Here is a 19,779-nt window from a genome sequence, read left to right on the forward strand (position 1 = left end):
GAAAGCTCATAAGAGCTAACGAAAGCTCATAAGAGCTAAACGGAAAGCAAACATGAGAACTAGCAACAAATGCTAAATCTTGGTTTACTTGGGTAATTTACCGTCAATTCATCTTTTTCACTGAAAGATCGTACTGATTTCCTGCATTCCGTTCCTCCGAAATACTCAGTCCAATTTCATAACTTTTGTACATAATTTACTTATTTTCAACAATTAACATACATAAATATTAATCACCATTCATAAAATAATATTGAAATTTAATAATATTAACAAATGGTCACTAAAATTTAGTTATATAAACTCACAAGTTTGATTTTTGTATTATAGCAATAGCCATAATTTCATAATAAATATTCCAAATAAAACATTATATCATTTCTAATTCAACATTTATCGATTATAATCGGGCATGTGATCAATTTATACACAAGTCATTCATATATATATATATTTTCCTCCTCCTCCTCTCCATCCACATCCTAAGTATAAATAACATACTTGTAAGTAACATTATCCATAATTTTCACTATTTACTTATGTGAATATTCAAGCTATCCATCCGTGTCATAGTTACTAAATTATTTTTTTCTTGAGCTACAGAACTCCAAATTAAGATCCACTAATTTTTCCTGAAACTAGACTCACGTATCTTCTTACCATAAAATTTTCATAATTGTTGGTTTAACCAATAACTATAGTTTATTCTTTAAAGTCACCCCTGTTTTGTTGTCTGACAGTTCCAACCCTTCTTCACTAAAAATTAATTAACCCTTCTTCACTAAAAATTAATTATCTTCTCGTACAGAATTTGAATGATGTACTCGTTTGTTTCTCTTGAAAATAGACTCATTAGGATTCTAAACATATAAATTAAAGCCCCTAATTATTTGTATTAATTTTTTTATGATTTTTCAAAGTCAGAACAGGGGAACCCGAATTCATTCTGACATTGTCTTACAAAATTTATTATATCTCATGATTTAAAATTTCATTGCTTACACCATTTCTTCTATGAGAAACTAGACTCAATAAGCTTTAATTCCATATTTTGTTCACAAAGTTAGCTTACTGCTGCTGTCCAAAACTGTTTTAGTGCAATATTTTTATTACCATTTTTCCCCTAAGCTTTTAATAAATAATAATTTCATCCCTACTCAATTAGCCTCTCAATTGAGCTGATTTTTCTTAATTAACACTTTATTTTATCACTTTAAATTACTTTATAACCTTTGGGAATCAGAATTTCAGCACTAGACTTTAATTCCAAATATTTTCACAATTAGGTCTTAAAAATCAATTTCTATTGAAATTACCTGATAAAATCATCTCATAAACAAATTAAAGCTTCAATTTCATGCTATTTCATCATAAAATTACAGTAATCAACCATGATGACTTTCAATTTCGTCCATGAAATCAAAAACTAATGAATTTAATAGTAGGACCTAGTTGTAAAAGTCTTAAAAACACAAAAATTATAAGAAAAAGATTAACTCACTTGGTGCAAAAATTATGGAATACCAGCTTATGGAACACCAGCTTATGGAACCCCTCCTATGGCGTTTTAGCTAATGAGAATGAAGAAAAAATGAAGAGAATTCTAGATATTCCAATTTGGTCCCATTTTTATTTAGCTAATTTTGGTAATTTTCCAATTTTGCCCTTCTTTCACCCTTTTCCTGAATTTTTTTTCTCAGCTATTGCAGCCCAAAATATCTATTTAATCCTTTTACCAACTTTTACACCTTTTTTAATTTAGTCCTTTTTATTTAATTAACCACCCAAACGTCAAAATTTTCTGACGAAATTTTACTACTACCTCACTAACACTCCATAAATTATTTATGGCTCAGTTTATGAAGTCGAGGTCTCGATACCTCATTCTCGACCCAATTTACCTAATTAAGTCTTTAAATCGCCAAATTCACTAATTCAAAAATACTTCTATATTCACATTTGACTCATAGGTATTAATTTATTAAATTTTTAACTCACTCGTCGGATTTAGTGATCTCAAATCTCTATTCCCGATACCACTGAAAATTAGGCTGTTATATCATCAAACTATCCAGTTATCTCTCGGTACCTATGAACTTGGTATTTTAAGTATCTGGCATGTATAGGGACTTTGGTTATTTTGGTTATGACTTGATAATGATTTTGACTAAATGAATTAGCTTGTAAATGTATATGTTTTGGTATGTATGAATAACCATGAATGATGGCATATTTTGCTCTATTTTGGCATGTTGAATCATATATATATGTTTATGTCTTGTGAATTGAGTTGGTTGTTGGTTTTTGTGATGATTGTTGATAATAGGTATTATGCATGTTAATTGATGATTTGTGAATGTTAGTATGCTTGTGAAATCAGGCAAAATAATGTATATTTGAGTTTTGGTCATTTTGATGTTTGAAGTAATTGATATTTGGTATGAACTAAATGGAAAATTGTAATATTGTGTGTCCTTTATATTGTTGGCATTGATATGGTTTAAATGATACTTGGTTGAGGTAGATTTAATGACTATTATGCCTTGTGTTAGTGCTTTGAATTGTGATGTAGGTGTGTGACAATTTGTGTAACGCCTTAAATTTTGGGCCTAAAAGTTTTGGGATTTGAGCATAGGGATAGTAAGGAGTCTGCACATATGAGTTTGGCGCGCATTTAAGTGGCAGTATAGGCCTACTGGTCTGATGGTTGAGTGAGTGTTAGCATACCTCAAAGTTCTGAGTTCGAGTCTCTGTAAGGGCATTTTGGAAAAACATTTTATTTATTTCTTTTTGTTTTTAGGTTAAATAATTATTTTGTTAGGGGTTTATTATTATATGTTTTTATTTTTATTTTGTTTTTTCTATTTTTTTTCATGTTCTTTTCTTTTCTGTTATTCTTCTTCGATTTTCTTTTTTTGGCTCTCTTTGTTTTCCATGAAATCAGTTGCTAACTGATTGTGGAATTCTGCTCATCTGTCTTCATCTTTGATCACATAGCAGGTGTGGGACTTGAACCTTGTTTACAGTTTCCTTTTCTGTTTATTTTGTTTGCGAACATTTATTTTCGGCTTTCCTTGATTGAATGCTAACCCATTGATTTTAGGTTTTTAGTCGATAGAAGTAATGAGAAATTGTCACTTTTTGGTGGTTGTTGATAGGGCGAAGGTTAGGTACAAGTTTGCTGGCTAAAATGGTAGTTTCGGGGCTGTTTTGGGTTGGTTTTGTGACCTTTCCGACGGCCACACAGTACACGCCCATGTAGATTTAGGAATTAGGGTTCTGAGCAAAATTTGGGTGTAATTTGGAGATTTTTTTCCTTCACACGGTCATGTCCCTTGGATACACGAGCGTGTGGGTTTGGGAATTAGGGTTTTGAGTGAATTTTGGGGCCATACGGTCATGTGTTCCATGCTTGTCAGAACTCCACACGGCTGTGTCTCGTCTATTCTTAATTTTTAGCATTTTTGGACAGTGAGTTACACGGGCTATTCATACGGGCGTGTGCCCTCTCCACACGGGCGTATGAGACCTCCACATGGGCCTATAGACCCCCACACGGCCTAGGCAATACCACACGGCCATGTGGTTCTTAATTTTTAGTATTTTTAGACAGTGAGTTACATGGGCTGTTCACACGGGCGTGTGCCCTCTCCACACGGGCATTTGAGGCCTCCATATGGGCGTGTAGACCCCCACACGGCCATGTGGTTCTAACTTGTGAAATTATTGTATTATATTGATTTAAATGTAATGGTGACTCTGTGGGTGCCAACCCTCGACTGAGTTTTACTGAGGGTAATTATGACTCTGATCTGGACTTTATATGTGTGTCATATGTGATTGGTTATGTGACAAGCTGGATACTAAATTCGAGTTATGAGTGTGTGCAGATGTCTGATTCTGTACTGACTGACTGAATGTGAATGGTTGTTCTGATTAAATGTCTGGAACTGGTATTCTAAGTTGAGGTATCCGCATGCATTCATCTGCATACATCTGCATACAAAACTTTTGGGGTGAGATGTTAAAGAGAAGGGAGATTTACGATTTGGCAGTTTATCTGCATTCTGATAGCCCCTAATACTCAGAGGGTCGTGAACCGTCCCAATACCCTGAGGGTTATGGACATTACTGATAACGGTATAACGCTTTACCGCCTTGCACTGTACTACATGTACGTTAGCTACGCTACGTACCATTATCTGATCTGGCAGTTATACTACACGTCTATACCGCAGTTCACCGCATAGCACAGTACAGCTTATACGCTAGCATTGTTGCGTAACATATCTGATCTGGCAGTTATACTGTATGCCTGTACCGCGATCTTCCACCCGGTACCGTACAGCTTATTGCTAACCCTAATACCCAGAGGGTCGTGGACGGTCCCAATACCCTGAGGGTCGAGGACAATATTGATGATCATCGTTGTCGGGTAACCCGGGATGACGTTCTGTGGTGTATAAGGTTGGATGGGCTTTTCGAAGTCCTATTCGGAGTGCAGGGATGGGTGGGTCGATTAAATCCCCACAGGATGTGTAGGGTTGGACGGAGATGTTGTGTTGGTTAGATGGGTGGGTTATTTTATAACTTATTTGCACTCATATGCATATGTGTGATTCTATGACTGCAGTATTTGTTTGACTATTTGACTGAAATATTTGACTGTCTGATTGACTGAGAAGTCTAATTGTATTATTTGACTGAAAGACACTCATGTCTAAAGGAACCTTGTGTGATAGGCTAAGGCCCAACCGATTCTGATTCTAGAAAAAAGACTTAGGCCCAGTTTGTGACTACTGAGAATTACTGTTATTGGGTCTAATAGAGCCATATAACTGTAAAGTTACGTATGGTCTGTTTTGTTATAGTCGCTCTGTAAGTATGGTCCGCTGCTGAACGGTTTTCAGGTTTACTGTATCTGTTTCTGCTTCGGTAGCTAGTTGGTTTAATCTCACACTAAGCTCGTATAGCTTATCCCCCTCTTTTGTTTCCCCTTTCAGGTACACTTCAGAATTTTGGATGCTGGGCTCAGTATGTGGAGGACTCAGGCAGTATAAACCATTATTTTTTGATTTCAAATTTTTATTTTGTTATTCAGTTAAAATGTAAAGTTTTAATTCTGTGGTACTATTTTGGCTTTAAGATGTAATTGTTTTATTATTCCGGTTTTAAATACTTGATATTAATGTTTTTAGAAATTGAATTAAGAGTGACTGGTTTTTGTAAGATTTTCTCACGATCACTTCGTTGATCAATGTAACATTTAGAATTCAGTCTAAACTTCTAGGCTGGGTTTAGGGTGTTACAATTTGGGTGACAAAATGACTTGGTAAATAGCCTATTTTTGTCCACACGGACGGAAACACAGGCGTGTGTCTCAGTCATGTATGACACACGGTCAAGTACATGGTCGTGTGTCTCCTGATGTTGATTTTGAAATTAAGTCAGTATGCTCCACACGGCCTCACACACGGGCGTGCAACTTGGCCATGTGGCATAAGTCAGTATACCTTATAGGTTTGGCACGGCCTAACACATGTCCTGGCACACGGGCGTGTATGGCCATTTTTATGGCACACGGACTAGCCACACGGGCCTGTGTGTTGGCCGTGTGACCCAAGTTAGAGAGTTACACGGGGTTAGACAGGGGCTAGGACACGGCCATGTGCTCTCATTTTGAATGTTCCCACTGCTTGGCCACACGGGTGTATGTCCTCTATTTTGAGAAAAATTTTCTAAGTTTTGTAAAAATTTCTTGAGCTATCGGTTTAGTCCCTAACCATTTCCAAAGTATGTTTAGGGCCTTGTAGGCTCGTATTAGGGACAAATTGATTGAGATTGAATGATGAATGATTGAATTGAGAAAATGTATGCCTAATTTATGTTTAAATGTGTTATAAGTCCAGTAATGCTCCGTAACCCTGTTTCGGCGTTGAATACGGGTGAGAGGTGTTACAATATTAGATGATATGATATGCATAATACTTGGTTATGGCTTAATTCAAATGTTTTATATTGGATTAGGAATTTGTTTAAGTGCTAATGTAGGTGGAAGACAAGTTTGGGTGAGAAATAAGGCTTGAAAATAGCCTTATTTTGTCCACATGGGCAGAGACACTAGCGTGTGTCTCAGCCATGTGTGACTCACGGCCTAGCACATAGGTGTGTTTTTTGGCCGTATGTCCCCTTCATATTTAAAATTTCAAAACAGAATGTTTAGAATTGATCACATGGCGTGGTACATGGACATGTGGCTTGCCGTGTGACCTAAGTTAAAGAGTTACATGGGTATAGACACAGGCTGAGACATGGCCGTGTGCCCCATTTCGAATGCCCACACAGCCTGACCATACGGGCGTGTGTACGTTGCACTTACAAAAAAGTTTAAAATTTCACGAAAAATTCTCTGAGTACCTGGTTTAGTCCCGACTTGTTTCTAATGTATGTTTTGGGCCTGGAGGGCTCATATAAGGGACTTTATAAATAATATCTGACATGAATGTTAAATAATATGAAATGTTTGTATTTGATCTGTTTATTCCGGTAATGCTCTGTAACCCTGTTCCAGCGACAGATACAGGTAAAGGGTGTTACAATTTGTCTTGGTTTATGTCTCAATTGTCGCCTAACTAGCACTGTATTTCTCTCTTGTACATCTCGATCATAAGAAGCTATCACTTGAGCTAGCATATTTTTTTAAAGGACTTTTGACTCTATTGAGAGAATTCTTCAAAATATCGTCCACGTGGAGCCGATAGACTTCTCAACACATATGGTATTGTCTCCAGTTGAATTTTTATCTCCCAACTCTAATGAGAGCTTATGTACCTGAAGTCGTTTGAAGAGGCGACATGTTCAATAAATTATGAGTGCCTCATCAAGTGCTTGAAAAGGTGAATTGTGTGTGCGGATATGCAAATATGGATTTGGCAGTTGATGATGGTTTGCTCAGAGGTTGAGTGCCACAAGTGGTTTTAATCGAAGGGAGAGGAGTTCTCCTTTTCCTATAGTTTTCTCTTTATGTTGGGAATGATGAGTCCCCTCACTCAAGTCAAGAGGAGAGACTTATATAGCTTTCAAGTCCCGTGGGACATGTAAATGCCACATGTAGATCACATATAGTTCATGTGCCCATAGCCATACAACATTTGACAAGGTGAGATATCGATAAGGTCATCTTCGAATTTGATCGATCATGGTTTCCATGCATGGTGGTTGATCTAGTGAAGTCTTCCAAGTATGGTGAATATGTACACCAATAGCCCTTTGTCGAAGGGAAGGTTATAAAATGACCTTGCTCAAGACAAAAAAGTGTTAAAGGAAATTTTTATGTCGTTGACAAGATGTTTATAATAAGGTCTTGCCTGTATAAAGAGATTCTATTTACCAAAAATATTATGTATAGAACTACTTGTAGAGTTAATTAAAAAAATAATTACAAAATTTGTTTTAATTTGGTTACTTTTGAAAAACCTAAAAAGGTAAACAAAGAAGGTGCTAAGCCAAACAAATTCAAAAGATAGGATAGGCTTGGAGGCAAAATCACATTGTAGGCAAGCGAACCGGTAAGATATGATAGCGTTGAAGGTAAGGAAACCAAAAGATAGGACAACATACTAAAGTAGATATGAAATTATGTATATTTACATATAGAAACATACATACTTTTTCATTTTTTTTATTTTAATATTTTCATAAAAGTGATATACAAGTTAATTTCCATGTATATCATTAAAATAAATTATCATTATTGTATAAATTTAATTTTTCAATAGAAAGAATCATGACACATTACAAAATTTCGTATAAAATTAAGCCCTCTATATAGGATTTCTTTTATAAGAAGTTTGGTTTTTTGAAAATTACTCATAATAGTTTATTTGGTAATATAAAAAATCACCTACTAATAATTCATCCATAAAAGAAATCAAATGATTAATAGAATTGAGAAGTTTATTCAAGAACAGATTCCACAAAATCAAATTTTTAGGCTACTAACATAATTTAGTTGACTACTTTGTTTAAACATAATTAAGTCAACAAATCAAATCAGTCCCAAAAAAACAAATTAATTTTGAACCATAAACATGGATATTTCTTTCATAAAGCTTGGTATTGGAACCAACACATGCATTAAATAATTTAGTTATAAATCCAAATTTGGTATATATGAATTTTGCAATTTGTCTATCTAATTCAGGTGACAACTGGGTGTTATTGGTTTGGTTTCCACCATTTTTTTTTCTAAAATTTTTCAATCATTTATTATAATATGATTTGATTAGATGTTTAGTTTTAAATTTTTAAATTTATTTTGATACAATCAACTTTCCTTTATGACTTTTGAATATTGTTAGATAAATTTATAAATTTTTTTAGAAAAAAGTACCTTTTCAAGAATTTTAATTTAATTTAAATAATCTCAATTTTTGAACTACACTGATAATTTTCAATAATTTTTACTCCATACCTACACTCCATGTGAATCCAAATGATTGAACCATAAAAGTTGTGGACAAATATTAATAATGATTTTGTCCAAGAATCTTAAATTGTTTCTATAATTTATATAAACCTATATATAAAAGTTCAGCCTTTCCTATACGACATGTGCATATGTTTTTTTTTTCATTATTTTATAATCGTTCAAATTTCAATTCTACCTCATAATTTTACATTTTATTTTAAAATTTAATCTAAAAATTTAGACGAAAGACACCTTAACAATTATCTTTTAAAATATCAAATATATCAAGATTTAAGCATAACAAATTTTATCCGTTGCGAAGCTAGAAAACTTTTTTAGGGGAGCATGATGAAATTTTAATTTTTTATAGTTTATATTTTTATAATTTGTAAAGGATTAAATTAAATTTTTATAATTTTAAAGGGACTAAAGTGTAATTTTATTTTTATTAATTTAAAATTTTTAAAAAATTTTAAGGACCTAAAATGTAATTTTCCATTTTAGGGAGGCCGGAGCCCATGCCAGCCCCCCTGCCTAAGCCCTGCGTTTCCTTATCCAACATTTTCTAAATATTTTTTATTTAAATACAATTATCAGTCATTAAATATGAATTTTTAATCAAACTTTTACTAAAAGTAGTTTATTATCTAATATTTAAATAATTATATTTAATATTTTAAAGTAAATTAAAAATATTCACTATAATATATTTTTTTTTACTTTTTCATATCATCTAACTATCTATATTCAAGATTCATGATTACCTCCTAACTTTAATATTTTTTTAAACCTACCAATATATTTGAAAAATGAATAAAATCATTGAAAATAGAGGCAAAAATGTTTCCTCAAGACACCTATAATGCATTGCACTTAATGAAAAATAGGTCCTCATTTCGGATAAAAATATTAAAATTTTAGTCCGGTTTAGTTTGTGTGTATTAAAATTTTTTATATTATTTTTTATATAAAAAATTTAAAGAATATAATACATCAAATACATTAATAATATTAAAGTTATAAAAAAATTAAAATATATATACACTTAAATAACAAGCAAATACCTTTAAAATATTTGTAAAATTAATAATAAAACAAGAGTTATACAATATCCAAATAATAACAACAAAATAATAATAATACAATAATAAAATGATAACAAAACAATAAAAAATAAAAATATTTTTTTAAAAATTTGGATCGGGCTGGGCCTGTGTAAAAAAAAGCTTATCTTGAAGCTTGGTCTGTTTAAAAAATAGGTCATATTTTTTTATCTAAACCTATTTTTCAGGCTTATATTTTTACTTAAACCCTTTCACTTTTCAAGTGCGCCTTCGAATTAAACCGAATGACCCAAGCCATGAATAAGTCTAACCACATATATCAAAAAAAAAATTTGAAAAAAAGGTAATTATATATTTTTAAATATGATTAATTTTAGCATGTAATAGTGATATTATGCAAATAATTATAATAAGTTGTAATACTGAAATCTTTTAAACAAGTTGTTTGAGTGATGATTGAAGCAAAAAAACATTGGAAGTAGGAGAGGCGAAAAACCGTTTTTTAACCATTTACAAAGTTAAAAAATTCTCTGTTTTTAATTAAATAATCATTATGCCATTATTACAGGTATAACGATGACATAATAAAGATGGGGTTTCCAAGCCCGGCAGCCTATTGTCCGATGGTGTGATAACGACATTCATCAAACTACCAACATTTCACGAACCCTAACTTATCCCATTTCCTTACACATTTCAACAAACAATCCTTATTTTATATTTTTATTGTCCTAAAACCATTTCAAATCCATTTTTTTTTAGAATTTCCCAACGATGGCTTCGACGATTCCAACGAACCGATCCTCCTCTGATGACATTACCGACACGACGCCCTTTCTGTCACCAACAAGCAACGTTTCAAACGACGACTCCTCCACGCGTCGGACCGTTCGTCGCCAGAGTCTCCGCGATGCGGCTAGGTTCTTGCGCCGAGCCAGCAGCCGAAGGATGATGCGTGAGCCGTCCATGCTGGTTCGAGAAACCGCCGCCGAGCAGCTCGAGGAGCGTCAGAGCGATTGGGCGTATTCTAAGCCCGTAGTTGTTCTCGATATTATCTGGAATTTAGCGTTCGTGGTGGTGGCAGTTGGTATTTTGATTTTGAGCAGGAACGAGAGCCCTGATATGCCGTTGAGGCTTTGGATAATTGGGTATGCTTTCCAGTGTTTCTTGCATATTGTTTGCGTTTGTGTGGAGTATAGGCGACGGAGGAGGCGGCAGAGCACGGAATACAGGCCATTTAATGCAGGGGAGGAAGGGGATTTGAGCCCTGGATCGAGGGTGGATTCAGAGCAGTACGTGTCGTTGGCCCAGTTGGAAGATGATGGTGGAAGGTATACAATTATTTCGATTATTAGAGCTATATTGGCATTTGATGATTTCCACTGGTTAATCATAGTTTTAGATCATTCTTTACATATTGCTTCTTATTGGTTAATTGCTGGAATTGAGATGCAATATATTGGGGGCTAATAATCTGCCCTGTGCATTTGACATTAGTTGAATTAAGTGATTGATAATTTTATTATCATCTTTGGCACGTATGTCTGTTTTATAGTTGTATGAGATACTGGTGGCTAACCAGTTGAAATTGATGTTTTCAGTAGTGCTGCAAAGCATCTGGAATCTGCAAATACGATGTTTTCATTCATATGGTGGATCATTGGATTCTATTGGGTATCTATAGGTGGCCAAGCAATGGCACGTAGCTCCCCTCAGCTTTATTGGTTAGCTCTTATATCGTTTTTTTCGCTCTTGTTTTTTCGTTGTTTTAAGGGTTTTTTTTTTTGCCTTGTAACCTGATCCTAATTCTTTTGATGCTACTTTCTTTGCAGGCTTTGTATAATTTTTCTCGGGTTTGATGTGTTCTTTGTTGTTTTCTGCGTTGCACTGGCATGCATAATCGGCATTGCAGTTTGCTGCTGTCTTCCATGTATTATTGCCATCTTATATGCTGTGGCAGATCAGGTAACTTTCATCCTGCTGCATGTAAGATTATCATGAACATCTTGTTTGCAATGGGATGGTTAATGGATGTAAATGTGATTAGTAAATTTTGAAGTTGACTTATAACCGCCTAGTTAGTATGGGAAAGGCCTTTTTGTGTTCTTGTCTGAATTATGAGCTTTCTACATGAACATAGTTCAAATTGATAGAGGTTTGTTTTCGGAAAGATGATACGATGTAATAGTGGACTTGTGATGTAATACATACTTTGAATGTTGAATTCTACTTGATGACCATGATTTAAGCACTTCTCATTTTACTTGCTTCATGTGACCACTTGCATCAGGAGGGAGCTTTGAAGGAAGATATTGATCAGTTATTGAAATTCAAATTTAAAAAAATTGGCAGTGACAAGAAATCTGCTGCTGATGTCCAAGAACCTGTTGGGGGAATAATGACTGAATGTGGTACAGATTCCCCGTTGGAACGTGTTCTTCCCATGGATGATGCAGTAAGTTCATCTCTTTTGTTTTTGGTTTTTGCACTATTTCCATCTGTCCCTAGTCTTTCATTCTTAAGTACCTAAATTTTGATTCCGGGTTAATTTGTAGGAATGTTGCATTTGCCTTTCTGCCTACGATGAAGGAGTTGAACTAAGGGAACTTCCTTGCGGTCACCATTTTCACTGTGCTTGTGTAGATAAGTGGTTGTACATCAATGCTACCTGCCCTCTCTGCAAGTATAACATCTTAAAGAGTCAAAACCACGAGGAAGTGTAAAAAACGGGACTTCTGCATATGATGTTAACTCTAGATGCATTATAATGCAGTTGATACACACAGGTTATGGTATTGTTGTTTCTTTTAGTGGTAGTCATAGATGTTGTTGATCATATGCTGGTTTGCAATCTTGTTATGCTTGTTTTAGCTCTGACCCTCGCAGAGTTATTGTGTATATTAATGTTTCCGTGGGGGCATATAGGCACTAACGGAGTTGAAGAACTCGGTTTACATCTGTTCGCTGTTGTTGTATGTCACAGACTATTATTGTTGAAGGCTTTTCTTTCTGTATTTTGAATGTACAAGTGCAAGAGGTGTTATTACATTACTGGAAATCTCTCTTTAAAACCAGTATTTATCCAGTTTCAAATTTTGAAGATGAATAAAGTTAAATTGGGTTCAAATTCTTATTGTCAATGTGTGAACGTTTATTAAATTGAGACAATAACAAGTAATATTGAAAGACCAAGTAATTGCGTTTTTGGTATATTTATTCCTTTTACCCCCGTTTGGTCGGGTCATCAACTCAATGGAACAATTACAAAATGACCAAAGTAAAAACATTACTATCTATCTATAAATCTTTTTATTCCTGTAAATTCCCAAAGCAGCATAGCCAACCCTAGCTTCCCTTTTCTCCACAAACCCACTAAAAAAAACTCCGCGATTCCCCAATTGAGACACAGATAACCTTCCAGCAGTCGCCGCTTTTCAACAGTGTGAATTTGATGAATTTGGTTTAGAAAGTTGTGGAAATCTGCAATCTTTCTTTGATCTTATCCTTTTTTTTGGATTAATTTGCAATAAACTAGAAGGTTGAGGTACGTTTTCATTTTTCTTGTTTTTTCTTTTTTTTTTTTTGATTCGCTGTTTTCCTTGTATATATTGTGTTCTCTTTTATGATTTACCCTTTTCATTTCTGGGTTTTTATGATTGGTTTCAAAATTGCAGGATTTGGGCTGTTATTTTTATTGGAATTGATTCGATAGTGCTTTCATAACTCACAGGTAATTGTTATATAGTGTATGATATAGATTAACTAATAGAACCCTTTGGCTAATTCTTCAAGTGAGGAGTTTTCCCCAAAGCTAATTAGGAAGAAAAAAATTCGAGAATCTTGCCTTGTTCTTATATTAATCAATTAATTAGCGTCTCTAGCTAATTAAAATATTTGCATCCTAAAATTTGTTATGAAAAGAAATTATATATACTGGGGTTGGATTTTTTTTCTTAACATGAAATCTGTTGTGCCATATTTATTAAACTTGTGGTGTACATGTCGTGGTTTAATATCATATCCGAAATTACCATGTCTGAAATATCTTCAACTATTTCATTGTTGCAGCTATGAAGGAAGAAGATGTGAACCGATGCCAGATTCAAGAATGGTACCCAAAATTTAAATCAGTGTCGATTAGGACATTCATTCATGAGCTTCCTGAATCTTTTGTCCAGTACCTACTCGATGATTCGGGACCTTTCCTCCTTCCCGCTTCAATCTCAAACGAGGATGCCTTTCCGAATAGAATTCATAATCCAGAAGAGGAGGAAGATTATCAAGTATCAGAAGGATCCGGAGATGAAGCAGAAGCTTTTTCGGCCCCTTGTTTCCCAGAACTTGAGTTGAAGATCAAGGAGTCAATTGAAACCCTTGGGGGTGCAATCTTTCCTAAGTTGAATTGGAGTGCACCCAAGGACTCTGCATGGATAAGCACCTCCGGGACACTCCGATGCACTACATTCAGCGAGATTGCTCTCTTGCTTCGTTCATCTGACTCTTTGATCCATGATCTATGTCATGCATATGATTCATGCAGTGACAAAACCATGTCAAGACCCCCTGAATTCTTCCTTGCCCTTCGGAAATGGTATCCACGTTTCCAACCCGAAATGGAATTCCGTTGTTTTGTAAAAGGGCAGACGCTTGTTGGTATTTCACAACGGGAGGTGACTACATTTTATCCAGTTCTTCAAGAGAAGAAAAACAATGTTGAAGTGTTGATTGAAGAATTCTTCAATGACAATGTGAGGGTGAAATTTGAATCAGATGATTACACATTTGATGTTTATGTTACAGAGGATGAACGTGTAAAGGTGTTGGATTTCAATCCTTGGGGTGCTTTTACATTGCCTTTGCTGTTCACCTGGGAGGAATTGGAGCAGAAAGCCAGGGAAGGAGATGATTTGGAGTTGAGAATTGTAGAGAGCCGATGCGGTGTTCGGCCAGGTTTAAAGACAGCAGTACCATATGATTACTTGGATGTTAGTGCAGGGAGTGGCTGGGACCAATTCCTGAGAAATGCTAGTGAAGAGTTGCAACAGCAGACCAAGTCACCTGAAGCTGGAGCATAAGAACTTTAGGTCCAAATTTGATGCTGTAATTGTTACTCCTCCCAATTCATGTTACCGAGTCAAATGCATTGCTATCATAGGCAGAATTCGCCATTTTAAGCTAGTCATTGCTTTGAGTTGTTGGGAATATTCATTCTAAAACCTTTAAGCAAAGAGACAATGATAGTTTTGTTTTGGATAAGTTTCTCTTTAAAGCTCAACACGTGTTAAGGGCCAACTTTGTCTTAACATGGTCTCACAATCCCCACATCTCTTCTACAAATCTCCTCCTGCGTTTAATCTCTTAACACCTACATCACATATTCTAATATAATGCAATAAACCCACCAAAGCAACTCTATCATAAATGAACTTTAGATTTATTTAGATTTTGTTGATTTTTTTTTTTACAAAGGTATGGATACATAATTGACCATCGCCCAAAGGCTGGCTGGATGGACCCCTTAATGTCGTTTGGCATCCGAAGCTGTCGTTTTGGTCTCTGTAAGGAGTTTCGGATTCCAGAAGCAACCAGAACAAATGCTTCCCACACGCGACGTGTCGTGTTCCCAAACGCGTCTTTCTTCGAAATACGCTCACGTGGGACCACTTAATCGTTATCATCCACTGATTAAGGATCAGATTGTTAATCACTGGATTTGATCATTTCCCTAGCTCCAGCCACGAAGAATCCTGATCATCACTCTTCCCATCCAACGGCTCTGCTTTAACCCCGGCCTCACACTCCATCTCCTGCTGTTGTTCTTGATTATTATTCTGCTCCTCCACCGAATCCTCTCTCCTCACGCGCTTCAGCCCAATCGAAACTCCGAACAATTTCGGCGTTACATCCTCCTCCATATCCACCGCCTCCTTCGGACCCATGCCTTCCGCTTTCGTACCCGAATTCTTCGCCGGCAAAAGATCCAACGCCTTACCTTCGGCTGAATTTGAATTATTTTCCGACTGACCGGAAGCATAGTTCGTCATCAAAGTTAGTATATTGTTGCACAATCCCTTCAACTGAGTCAACTCGTGGTTCAGCTGCATGTTCTCTTTTCTGAGCCTCTCGTTCTCCTCTAAAAGCTCTGGCGTCGTGCTGCTCGTCGTTCGGTGCAAAACGGTGGCAAGAGGGGGCGAGTTGGACGAAATGACCTGCTCATCGCCTGAATTGGATGGGGAAACCTTGCAAGGAATCGCCGCCACGGTCACCGTCGCGGCAGGAGCAGTAGTGGTAGGAGTCACTTTCCGACGTTGTATGTCTCGGAGAAGTCCTTTCTCACCTCTTCGGAAACAATCGTTAGCGAACTCCCATCGATCCGGCACTACCTTCCTGAATCCCTAAAAAAGATAAGAAAAATAACCTGTCTAAATCAACTGATTATAATCGAAAACTTATCTCTCTCTCTATACGACTGGTAGTAATCATAGTATTCAAATCTACAGTTTTTCCCACTTACATATGTGTTGAGCTGGCGCACGAAGCTAGAGAAGTTGTTATGTTTGAAGTACTTAGGGAGCAAATCACGGGCGAATTCAGCGGGGCGCCAAGCAATGAAGGTTGATCCATCTTCGTTCCATGAAATCATGTCATTAACGGAGGGATCGTCGACGAGTTGATAGGTTTTGGTAAGGAACGGAGTAGGTAAAGATCGTTGGGAGTCAGCGGCACCACTGGCGGTGGATTCGCTGGGTTGGTCCGCCGGCAATGATGCCATGCGGTTCGATTCTGAATCCGAACCGTACAGAACGGGGACTTTCCAGACAAAGAGAGAGAGATTCCTTGGGCGAACCTTTAGCTCTTTAAAAGGTGATTAACTCTAACTAGATCGAACAAAAGTAAAAAGTTACAATATATATATCAGCATATAATAATGCTCCTGTTTGGTAGCCGAGAAAATGTTGTAAAAGAAATTAAACAAATGAACAAAGAAATCTCTTGGATGTTTCTAGCTGAAAATATGTAAGATTAGTCGGCCAAATTCAACTGCTAGTGTCATATATATATATTAAGAACTCAAGTTAATACTAACAGTTTCTTCTGATCTATTTGACCTAATCAAGGACTTGACTCGTGTCTTTTATCAATCAAAGACAAATACGTTTTACAAAATCAAAATATTCAAATCTAACAAGAAGAAGAAGAAGTGGTAAAAGGAGTATCAAAATAAGTACCCGTAACTGGAAGAAAACTATAATTATTTTCCCACCAACCGAACAAGAAGCAAGAAACCAGACTCATGCGATCAGACACCGTTGAAAGGCGGCGCGTTACGAGTGGGAGATGGAGGTAGGTTTTGTTATTTTCTGGAAGGTTCTGGGTAGAGAATAAGTGATAAAAGGTAGAATAAAGGGAAATAGCGGATTCGAGAAGAAGGAAATAAAAAAGAAATAAAAAGAAAATTGAAAAAGGGGAAGTACGTGGAGCACACGCGCCAAAAAGGAATTCGCCAGAAGGTATCATGTGTTTACTGTCTCTTCCAGAAACTTCTCTGTATTCTTGGGTAAAAGATTAAAGTAAGCGGTACCTGTTCAAATATTTAGGGATTTATTACAGCGCAACCGTAAAGTTGTGCTTAAACGTGGTTTTGGGTGAAGATAATGAGAGGTTGAGATATGATTGGATGGCCCGAGAGTGGATATACAAAGGGGTCTGTGATTGTGCCGCGTGGAGGATGGGACAATGGACTTTATTACCAATAAAATAAATTAACTAGTTCCACTTTACCTTATAAATTTAACTTGAGACTTTCTTTGGTCAAATTCTTACAAACCTCCTATACTGTGCTCTAGATTACATTTTAGTTTTTGAGAAAATTAATTCATGTGAATAAGATGAGTGAGCACAACAATCTTTCCTTTAAAATCATATGTTTATGTATAAGGTATAATAAAAAAAATAACCCTTAAATCTTTACACATTTATTTAATTTGACCCCTTTTATTTTATAGGAAGTAAAATAGTATTTTTTTCAAATTAATAAAATTAAAGGACAATTTTTTTTAAAAAACTCAATTAAATCCTTTTAAAATTTAAAAGGTTATTTAAAAATTATAAGGGCATATGTACTTCATGGCTACCACATTAACTATCACATACGTATATTTAAAATTTTAATATTTTAGTATACTTTTCTACTTAAAGAAACGCAATCCACTTAGACACGTACTTGTTTTGGATTTGGTGGTCAACTACACGCTTACTTGGAGCTAAAGCTTTGCAAATGTGTCAAGAAAGCCATCAAAAGTCAACCCTTGGTATGCTTAGATTTATACGACGGTTCAGACACTTTATAAAATCAATTAACATAACATAAACATGCCCTATTCATGTTTAAATATACGTTGTGACATGAAAATGCCTAAACAAACTGACTTCTTCTCTTTCTTTTTTTTTTAATCAATGATTGCTAGATATTGACATGACTTTTCTAGTTAACCAAAATGTCAGTATTGAGGGAAACTCAGATCATCGGTTTCCTCTATGTCAATATTTTGCAGAATTTCATCATCATCATCCTCGATATCAATTTCTATTGAATCGATGTCGAGGGTTGAACCTGAACCGGAAACATGTATACCGTTATCAAGCTCATCGTCGAGAGAGCAGCCCTTTTCTTGTACTTCTTTCACTTTGTTGAACTCGTCATAATGTGCTCTCCTTCTCTCCTCAAAGCTCACAGTATCTTTTTGTTTTGCTAAGCCTGCAAATAATGCCACAATTAACTTAGGATTAGATGATTAATGTTCCAATTTGTAGGCCTTATTGATAATTCAAACACCTTGATCTTCGTCTCGGCAGGTTTCTCCAAACGGGCTATTGTGCTCTTCAGTGAAAGCTAGTTTGTTCAAGGCATTTTTTAAGGCTTCAGCATGTGCAGCAAAGTCGATGCTTTCAACAGAAGAACCTATAAAAGAAACCCAGTAGCATGAAATAACCAAAGATATCATCATAGCAAATTCCACCAAGAAAACAAGCTGCAAATTGTGAACAAAAGGGTCACGTTACCATCTTCTTCAATCCTTGATGGGTAAGGTGTTTTAGGTTCATCAATTTTTTTCGTTTCTTGTTTGTTTGCCTCAATTTCCCTGAGATTAGCCTCGTTCCAACTTACACGTTTCCTAATCCGAAACAGAGACGGGTACTTGTAAATGCAACTTTATTTGTCGACATAAACTAGCACTAACATAGGACTACAATGATCAATCACATTTCTATCTACAAATACGCAATATGATGCAGTGCCCACATTCACAATCAAAACTGCAGCTTCCTTTAGCACTTGATAACACATTAACTAACACTATAAATAGAAAGATTCAAACAAACCCGGAATTCGAATTCTCCCAGTTAACCCACCATCTCATCTTCTCCTTAATGGAGGACTCATTTTGGTCCTTTCTGAGGCAAAACTACTTACACCAGGTACAAGACAAGGCAATATAAAATTTTAGCTTATAACATCAGTTAATAAATTTTAAAGAAGCAGTAAAGTTAATTAAGTTATAACAACCTTAGTTAAGTGCCTACATAATGAAGGCTAAATCATTAAACGTGTAGGCTTCATTATCAAGTTTAGCAACCAACAATAATGTCTCTATAGCCCCCCAAACATAAGAAATTGCTAAGTAATGTGTAAAATGTTCTAAAAGTTCTTAATTATAAGCATACTGCATAATTGTATTGAGTATGATTGGCCCAAAGACTTGCAATTCTTTTCCAATATCAGAAACTATGAAACCACAATATATTTCGGTAAAAACATGTTAAACTTTTTATAGTTAGATGTTAGTTTAAACTTCAAATCAACATAAATTTGGAAATTCTCATCTCTCTATGATAAGAGCCCAGTTTCAGTCACAATCTAGAGAGCTTTTACACTATAGATGAGGTAAACGAACTCAAAAATAGAAGAAGTATTTAAATGGATTAAGCCAACAAAAGCAGAGAAAAATGACATTTTATATATAAAGAATGAAAGTCTAAAGTGGAAGAATCATTAAAATACAAAATACTTCATCTTTTTCAGGCTGTTGTTGTTAATGGCGGGTTTTGATACCCATTAAGCACGCGGATGTCTTCACAAGGTTCGATTGAAAAAAGAAAAGAAAAGAAAGGAACGGCAACTACATCTAGACATGGATTGAACATGACGTAAGGACATGGATTGAACATGACGTAAGGACAAAA

General features: G+C 35.5%; 4 protein-coding genes across 9 annotated transcripts; 2 read left to right on the forward strand and 2 right to left on the reverse strand.

The window, feature by feature from the left end:
* The first annotated feature begins 10,084 nt into the window (after positions 1–10,084).
* LOC107926967 (E3 ubiquitin-protein ligase At4g11680) lies at positions 10,085–12,548 on the forward strand. 2 transcript variants are annotated; one of them, XM_016857902.2, is made up of 5 exons: positions 10,085–10,865; positions 11,136–11,258; positions 11,367–11,499; positions 11,825–11,989; positions 12,090–12,548. In XM_016857902.2, the coding sequence occupies exons 1-5, from the start codon at positions 10,309–10,311 to the stop codon at positions 12,255–12,257; spliced, it is 1,146 nt and encodes a 381-aa protein (XP_016713391.1). In that variant the 5' UTR covers positions 10,085–10,308; the 3' UTR covers positions 12,258–12,548. The 2 variants fall into 2 exon arrangements, with proteins under 2 accessions (XP_016713391.1, XP_016713392.1); XM_016857903.2 differs by having other exon boundaries at positions 10,107–10,865; positions 11,139–11,258.
* A 200-nt stretch (positions 12,549–12,748) lies between these two features.
* LOC107926968 (cell division cycle protein 123 homolog) lies at positions 12,749–14,790 on the forward strand. Of its 3 annotated transcripts, none has more exons than XM_016857906.2 (3): positions 12,758–13,072; positions 13,209–13,264; positions 13,603–14,790. In XM_016857906.2, exon 3 carries the CDS (start codon positions 13,605–13,607, stop codon positions 14,607–14,609), a length of 1,005 nt encoding a protein of 334 aa, XP_016713395.1. In that variant the 5' UTR covers positions 12,758–13,072; positions 13,209–13,264; positions 13,603–13,604; the 3' UTR covers positions 14,610–14,790. The 3 variants fall into 3 exon arrangements, with proteins under 3 accessions (XP_016713396.1, XP_016713395.1, XP_016713394.1); XM_016857905.2 differs by having other exon boundaries at positions 12,762–13,078; XM_016857907.2 differs by lacking the exon at positions 13,209–13,264 and having other exon boundaries at positions 12,749–13,078.
* Positions 14,791–14,952: 162 nt separating this feature from the next.
* LOC107926969 (heat stress transcription factor B-2b) lies at positions 14,953–17,102 on the reverse strand. Of its 3 annotated transcripts, none has more exons than XM_016857910.2 (3): positions 16,764–17,102; positions 16,049–16,408; positions 14,953–15,929 (listed from the first exon to the last, which is right to left on the reverse strand). In XM_016857910.2, the coding sequence occupies exons 2-3, from the start codon at positions 16,304–16,306 to the stop codon at positions 15,252–15,254; spliced, it is 936 nt and encodes a 311-aa protein (XP_016713399.1). In that variant the 5' UTR covers positions 16,307–16,408; positions 16,764–17,102; the 3' UTR covers positions 14,953–15,251. The 3 variants fall into 3 exon arrangements, with proteins under 3 accessions (XP_016713399.1, XP_016713397.1, XP_016713398.1); XM_016857908.2 differs by having other exon boundaries at positions 16,049–16,412; XM_016857909.2 differs by having other exon boundaries at positions 16,049–17,102.
* Positions 17,103–17,824: 722 nt separating this feature from the next.
* On the reverse strand, positions 17,825–19,711 carry LOC107927009 (protein phosphatase inhibitor 2). The gene is made up of 4 exons (XM_041074897.1): positions 19,605–19,711; positions 18,598–18,710; positions 18,371–18,496; positions 17,825–18,292 (listed from the first exon to the last, which is right to left on the reverse strand). Exons 1-4 carry the CDS (start codon positions 19,607–19,609, stop codon positions 18,036–18,038), a joined length of 501 nt encoding a protein of 166 aa, XP_040930831.1. The 5' UTR covers positions 19,610–19,711; the 3' UTR covers positions 17,825–18,035.
* Positions 19,712–19,779: the final 68 nt, after the last annotated feature.

Source organism: Gossypium hirsutum, chromosome A08, assembly GCF_007990345.1.
Source record: "Gossypium hirsutum isolate 1008001.06 chromosome A08, Gossypium_hirsutum_v2.1, whole genome shotgun sequence".
Classification (NCBI taxonomy): domain Eukaryota; kingdom Viridiplantae; phylum Streptophyta; class Magnoliopsida; order Malvales; family Malvaceae; genus Gossypium; species Gossypium hirsutum.